At 49.5% G+C, this 7500-nt stretch overlaps 1 protein-coding gene across 1 annotated transcript in view; it reads right to left on the reverse strand.

The window, feature by feature from the left end:
* Positions 1 to 2579: 2579 nt before the first annotated feature.
* Positions 2580 to 7500, reverse strand: part of LOC137095119 (ETS domain-containing transcription factor ERF-like) — a 25302-nt gene continuing 20381 nt past the window's right edge. The window contains exons 4-6 of the mRNA XM_067461398.1: positions 6355 to 6481; positions 2914 to 3220; positions 2580 to 2868 (exon numbers count right to left, since the gene is read on the reverse strand). Of these exons, the coding sequence (XP_067317499.1) occupies positions 2598 to 2868; positions 2914 to 3220; positions 6355 to 6481 (705 nt within the window). The 3' untranslated portion in view covers positions 2580 to 2597. The remainder of the gene's footprint in view (positions 2869 to 2913; positions 3221 to 6354; positions 6482 to 7500) is intronic.

The following is a 7500-nucleotide window of genomic DNA, read 5'->3' on the forward strand; positions in this document are numbered from 1 at the left end:
GCATGCATTTCAATCCCAGTGATAGATGTGAGACATAATGAAATAAAATAAATAACAACAATAATAATATTGGGACTAGAAACCGGAACGGTGGACCAAAACATAGGTGCATCTCAAAGAGAGAAAAGCAGGATATAATAATGACCCAAATAATTATAATAATAAATATAATAATAATAATAAATAATAATATAATAAAAAAAGGCCAAGGAGATGCAGGCCAATTGCCCCTTAATAATAATAATAATAATAATAATAATAAGGGGCAATGGGCTTGCATTGATCTCCTGAGCCTTTTTGCGATTGCAATGGCTTGGAGACCCATTTGTGTTGTTGCTGTGTTGTGATGGCTTGTTTTGCAAGCTTCTTCCCAGGCGGGGTTGTGTTTCCTAAACGGCTTTGAAGCGTGTGTTGTGAGCTGTGTTCTCTTTGCTTTTCCTGGCTCGGCTTTTATCTGCGCCTTCTTGCCTCCAGTCTCCTGGCGGCGGTGTAAACAGACGCCAACAACAACAAACAAGGCCCACATATTTGTATTTCTGGGAAACGCAATGTGCAAAAAAAGGGGGTGGAAAGGGGGGGATTAATGAGGGGATTGATGCCAGGCGTTGTGTTGCATCTGCCTTGGTCTGCACTGCAAAACAGGTCTTCTCTGAAGTTCACCTGCTGGGGTTTGCAATGCAACCACATAGACCATCATGGCAAGGAATGGTCAGAACCATTGGTTTGCAAAAGGTTCTGCGCATGACACCCAGCCAGTTCTGGGTTTGCTGCATTGGAAGAAGGGAAAGGCAGCAATACGGGTTTGCATGGACTCCAAGGCCCATCATCCCTCACAGTCAGGGCAGAGAGGGCATCTTGTGGTTCCATTGCATCCCGTATAATAGCCTGCAGATCTTGCAATGTGCAAAGTCAGACTTCCTGCCTTACATCTTTCCTTCCTCTTTCTTCTTTCTTTCTTTCTTTCTTTCTTTCTTTCTTTCTTTCTTTCTCCTTCCTTCCTTCTTTCTTTCTTTCTTTCTTCCTTCCTTCCTTCCTTCCTTCCTTCCTTCCTTCCTTCCTTCCTTCCTTCCTTCCTTTCTTTCTCCTTCCTCCCTCCCTCCTCTTTCTTTCTTTCTTTCTCTTCCTTTCTGTTCCTTTCTTTCTCTTCCTTTCTTTCTCTTTCTTTCTGTTCCTTCCTTTCTTTCTTCCTCCCTTTTCTTCTTTCCTTTCCTCTCCTCTCTCTTTGGCAGAAGGCAATCAGCCTAATTTACTTCCTTCCTTCCTTCCTTCCTTCCTTCCTTCCTTCCTTCCTTCCCTCCCTCCCTTTCTTTCTTTACTTTCTTTCCTCTCTCTCCTTTAACAAAAGGCAATCTTACTTCCTTTTCTCTTTCTCTTTTTGTTTTTCTCTCTGTTCCTTCATTCCTTCCCTCTCTCCTTTGGCAGAAGACAATAAGCCAAACTTCCTTTTCTCTTTCTTGTTTCTCCCCTTCCTTCCTTCCTTCCTTCCTTCCTTCCTTCCTTCCTTCCTTCCTTCCTTCCTTCCTTCCTTCCTTTTCTTTCATTCTTTCTTTTCTTTCTTTCCTCCCTCCCTCCCTCCCTTCCTCTCTTTCTTTCTTTCTTTTTTTCTTTCCTCTCTTTCCTTTGAAAGAAGACAATAAGCCAAACTTCCTTCCTTCTTTTTCTCTTTTTTTGTTTCTCTCCTTCCTTCCTTCCTTCCTCCCTCCCTCCCTCCCTCCCTTGTCTTTCTTTCTTTCTTTCCTTCCTTCCTTCCTTCCTTCCTTCCTTCCTTCCTTCCTCTCTCTCCTTTGATAGAAGGCAATAAGCCAAACTTCCTTCCTTCTTTTTCTCTTTTTTTGTTTCTCTCCTTCCTTCCTTCCTTCCTCCCTCCCTCCCTTGTCTTTCTTTCTTTCTTTCTTTCTTTCTTTCCTTCCTTCCTTCCTTCCTTCCTCTCTCTCCTTTGATAGAAGGCAATAAGCCAAACTTCCTTCCTTCCTTTTCTCTTTCTTTTTTTGTTTCTCTCCTTCCTTCCTTCCTTCCTTCCTTCCTTCCTTCCTTCCTTCCTTCCTTCCTTCTTTTCCTCTCTCCTTTGGCAGAAGGCAATCAGCCAAACTTCTTTCCTTCCTTCCTTCCTTCCTTCCTTCCTTCCTTCCTTCCTTCCTTCCTTCCTTCCTTCTTTTCTCTTTTTTTGTTTCTCCTTCCTTCCTTTTCTTATTTCCTCTTTCTTTTTTGTTTCCACCTCTCCTTTCTTCCTTTCTTCCCAAACCCATTGCTGTGAAAGGCTACCTGGAAGACCCCATCCCCATATATATCTGTGTGCGTGTTAATATGTGTGTTAGTGTGTGTGTGTGTGTTTCCCCCATTGGGGTCCTTTTTTCCAAGATGTCAGTCAGTCAACAAAAACCCCGAAAGAGAGTGAAGAAGAAGGTGCGCAAGGAAGGGGAGAAGGAGACTTTGGGGGGGAAGAGAAGGGGCAATTGGGGGGAGAATAAAAATCTTCCTATAAAAATAGAGACATTGACCGAACAAAGAATGGGGGGGGGACGGGGAGGAGAGTGGGGGGCCCCTCGGTACTTTGGCCTCCACTGACCGCTGGCCTTTCTTGAGGGGTGGGGGGCCCTTCAGCTGCCCGGGAGGCCCTTGCCCTTCTCGCCCTTGGCGGGGGCCCCTCCGGCCCCGGGGACCGCTTTGGGGGCCCCTCCCGATGCCCCCCTCCTGGGTGGGCCCCCCACGGGGCTCCCGGGGCTGAAGTCGTCCGCGTCGTTGTCCGAGCTGCACTCGCTGAGGTCGGTGATCTCCAGCTCCGAGTCGGGGTCCTCTTCTGGGGCCCCGGGCCCCGGGCTCTGTGGGCGGACCCCCGTGGGGGGCTCTTTCTCCCCGCGAGAGGAAGGCCTGGCGTGGGGGGCCAGGCAGAGGCGGGGGAGGGGGGCCCCGCACCCCAGGGCCCCGGGGCCCCCCTCGGCCGCCAGGAGCGAGGCCACGGGCCCCACGGAGGAGGGCAGCGGGGGCGCCAGGGACCCCGCCAGCGGGTTGGGGTAGAAGTGGGGCGAGTAGAGCGAGGCCGGCAGCTTGGAGCCCCCCAGCGGGAAGGCCCCCGACAGGTACGGGTTGAAGCCCCACGGGAAGTCCCCAAAAGATGAGATGCCACCGCCGCTCCGGCCACCGCTGGACACTGCAGTCACGCCACCGCCGTAAGGGGTCAGCAGGCCGCCCCCGGGGGGCTTCGAGAATCCCCCCGCCACACCTGCAGGGAGGAAGAAGAAGAAGAAGAGGAAGGCAGTGAGAGGAGAGAGAATGGAGAGGGGGCCCCAGAGGATATCTAGTCCAGCCCCATTCTGCAAGGCACTATCTGATCCCTCCCAACAGATGGCCGCCCAGCCATAGAAAGATACAATTGATAGATAGGTCACAGAATCCTAGAATTAAAAGGGGCCCCCAAAGGCCATCCAGTCCAGCCCCGTTCTGCAAGGCACCATCCGATCCTTCCTGACAGATGGCCAACCAGCCATAGAAAGATGTAATGGATAGATAGGTCATAGAATCCCAGAGTTAAAAGGGGGCCCCCAAAGGCCATCCAGTCCAGCCCCGTTCTGCAAGGCACCATCCGATCCCTCCCGACAGATGGTCGCCCAGCCATAGAAAGATACAATTGATAGATAGGTCACAGAATCCTAGAATTAAAAGGGGCCCCCAAAGGCCATCCAGTCCAGCCCCGTTCTGCAAGGCACCATCCGATCCTTCCTGACAGATGGCCAACCAGCCATAGAAAGATGTAATGGATAGATAGGTCATAGAATCCCAGAGTTAAAAGGGGGCCCCCAAAGGCCATCCAGTCCAGCCCCGTTCTGCAAGGCACCATCCGATCCCTCCCGACAGATGGTCGCCCAGCCATAGAAAGATGTAATGGATAGATAGGTCATAGAATCCCAGAGTTAAAAGGGGTCCCCAAAGGCCATCCAGTCCAGCCCCGTTCTGCAAGGCACCATCCGATCCTTCCTGACAGATGGCCACCCAGCCATAGAAAGATGTAATGGATAGATAGGTCATAGAATCCCAGAGTTAAAAGGGGTCCCCAAAGGCCATCCAGTCCAGCCCCGTTCTGCAAGGCACCATCCGATCCCTCCCGACAGATGGTCGCCCAGCCATAGAAAGATACAATTGATAGGTCACAGAATCCTAGAATTAAAAGGGGCCCCCAAAGGCCATCCAGTCCAGCCCCGTTCTGCAAGGCACCATCCGATCCTTCCTGACAGATGGCCAACCAGCCATAGAAAGATGTAATGGATAGATAGATCATAGAATCCCAGAGTTAAAAGGGGTCCCCAAAGGCCATCCAGTCCAGCCCCGTTCTGCAAGGCACCATCCGATCCCTCCCGACAGATGGTCGCCCAGCCATAGAAAGATACAATTGATAGATAGGTCACAGAATCCTAGAATTAAAAGGGGGTCCCCAAAGGGCATCCAGTCCAACCCCCTTCTGCTGCCAGGCTCTGTGTAAAGACTTGCATAGAATCCTAGAGTTGGAAGGGATCCCCCAAAGGCCATGCAGTCCAGCTCCGTTCTGCCATGAAGAAGACCCCATCCAATCCCTCCCAACAGACAGCCATCCAGCCTGTGCTTAACAGCAACATAGTCCTAGAGTTGGAACAGAGCCCAAGGGCTATTTAGTGTGACTGCTTTCTGCCAGAGAGGAAGTCACCATCGGATGACTCCCAACAGATGGCCGTCCAGCCATAGATATGACAGACACACATCTGAGATATATGTAAATAGATAGATAAGGTTCTTGTGGGTTTTTTCGGGCTATATGGCCATGTTCTAGAGGCATTTCTCCTGACATTTCGCCTGCATCTATGGCAGGCATCCTCAGAGGTAGTGAGGTCTGTTGGAACAAGGAAAAAGGGTTGATATATCTGTGGAATGACCAGGGTGGGGCAAAGGACTCTTGTCTGTTGGAGCTAGGGGTGAATGTTTCAACTGACCACCTTGATTAGCATTTGAAGGCCTTTAATTAGCATTTGATTAGCATTTGAAAACAGCAGAGAGGAAACAACCAGGCACATCTTAACACCTCTCAACAAAAGATTCCCCCAGGCTCAGCCAAGCCTTTCAATGCTAATCAAGGTGGTCAGTTAAAACATTCACCCCTAGCTCCAGCAGACAAGAGTCCTTTGCCCCACCCTGGTCTTTCCACAGATATATAAACCCATTTTCCTAATTCCAACAGACCTCACTACCTCTGAGGATGCTTGCCATACATGCAGGCGAAACGTCAGGAGAGAATGCCTCTAGAACATGGCCATATAGCCCGAAAAAACCCACAAGAACCTTACGATTCCAGCCATGAAAGCCTTCGACAATATAATAGATAGATAGATAGATAGATAGATAGATAGATAGATGATAGAGAGTGATAGAGTTAGAAGAGACCCACAAAGGCCTTTCCAGTCCAGCCCTCTTCTTTCTGCCAAGCAGGAAGATACAATCCGATCCCTCCTGACAGATGGCCATCCTGCCTCTGAATTGCAGAATCCGAGAGCTGAAAGAGACCCCAAAGCCCATCTAGTCCAGCTCTATCCTGCCATGAAGCCACCATCCGATCTCTCCTGACAGATGGCCATCTATCAAAAATGTCCACCAGACTTGGAAGGGAACCCCAAAGGCCATCTAGTCCAATCCTTTCCTCTTTAGGAAGACACAACCAAAGCAAATAATAATAGAAGCCTAGAGTTGGAAGGGACCACAAGGGCCAGTTAGTGTGACACAATCCAATACCTTCTGACAGATGGCCATCCAGCCTCTGCCTAATAATAATAATAATAATAATAGAAGAAGGGACCCCAGAAGACATCCAGTCCTCTTCTGCTACATAGGAAAACACAATTAAATCCCTCCCGATAGATGGCCATCTATCCACTGCTTAATAATGATAATAATAGAAGAAGGGACCCAAAGGACATCCAGCCCAGTCCCCTTCTGCTACATAGGAAAATACAATCAAATCCCTCCTGATAGATGGCCATCTATCCACTGCTTCATAATAATAATATTAATAATAATAATAATAATAATAATAATAATAGATTTGGAAGGAATCTCCAAAGACCACCCAGTCCAACCCTATTCATGTCAAGCAGGAAGACACCATCTGATCTCTCCCAGCAGATGGCCCTCATCCCATTCTGCTATGTAGGAAAACACAACCCAAGCCCTCCTGACAGATGGCCACCCGGCCTCTGAATCACAGATTTGGAAGGGGTCCCCAAAGGCCATCCAGGCCAGTCCCCTTCTTCCTGGCAGGCAGGGACAGCACGACCCAAGGAGGCATCTGTGGTGAAAGTGACCAGCTCTGCATGTAAGGCTGACCGCTGTCCTCACCTGACCCCAGGAAGGGGAAGGCGGCCTCCAGGCGCAGCTTCTCGGTCTCCGTCTGGCGGTCAAAGAGCGGGCTGCGGGCAGAAGGGTCCCCCAGGCGGGGGCCGCCGGAGAAGAGGCTCTGAAGGGCCTGGGCAAAGGGGGAGGAAGGGGAGAGAGGGGTCAGCCCAAAGGCCCCAAAGGGCAAGGGGGGGTCACCTCTCTGGCTCTCCCCAGGCATTGCTCATTTCCACATTGAGGCCAGGCCGGCACCACACGCCCAACACTGATGTAACACCCCAGGAAGGAAGGAAGGAAGGAAGGAAGGAAGGAAGGAGGGAGGGAGGGAGGGAGGGAGGGAGGGAGGGAGGAAAAAGAGGAAAGAAGGGAGGGAGAAAGAAAGGGAAGAAACAATGAAGGGAGGAAAAGGAGAAGAAGGAAGAAAGGAAGGAAAAAGAGGAAAGAAGGGAGAGAAAAAGAAAGGGGGGAAACAGAATGAAGGGAGAAAAAGGAGAGGGACGAAGGAAGGAAGGAAGGAAGGAAGGAAGGAAGGAAGGAAGGAAAAAGAGGGAAGGAGGGAGGGAAAAAGAAAGGGAAGAAACAATGAAGGGAGGAAAAGGAGAAGAAGGAAGAAAGGAAGGAAGGAAAAAGAGGAAAGAAGGGAGAGAAAAAGAAAGGGGGGAAACAGAATGAAGGGAGAAAAAGGAGAGGAAGGAAGGAAGGAAAAAGAGGGAAGGAGGGAGGGAAAAAGAAAGGGGGAAAACAGAATGAAGGGAGAAAAAGGAAGGAAGGAAAAAGAGGGAAAAGAAAGAGAGGAAACAGAATGAAGGGAGAAAAAAGAAGGAAGGAAAGAAGGAAGGAAGGAAGGGAGGGAGGGAGGAAAAAGAGGGAAGGAGGGAAGGAAAAAGAAAGGGAGGAAAAAGAATGAAGGGAGAAAAAGGAAGAAAGGAAGGAGAAAAGGAAGAAAGGGAAGAAGAAAAGGGAAGAAAAAAGGAAAGGAAGGAAAGAAGTAAAAAGGAAGGAGAGAGGGGAAAAGAAAGGGAGGAAACAATGAAGGGAGAGGAAGGAAAGAAGGAAAGGAAAAAGAGGAAAGAAGGGAGGGAAAAAGAAAGAGGGGAACAGAATAAAAGGGAGAAAAGGAAGGAAGGAGAAAAGGAAGAAAGGGAAGAA

The sequence above is a fragment of the Anolis sagrei genome, chromosome Y, assembly GCF_037176765.1.
Source record: "Anolis sagrei isolate rAnoSag1 chromosome Y, rAnoSag1.mat, whole genome shotgun sequence".
Lineage (NCBI taxonomy): Eukaryota > Metazoa > Chordata > Lepidosauria > Squamata > Dactyloidae > Anolis > Anolis sagrei.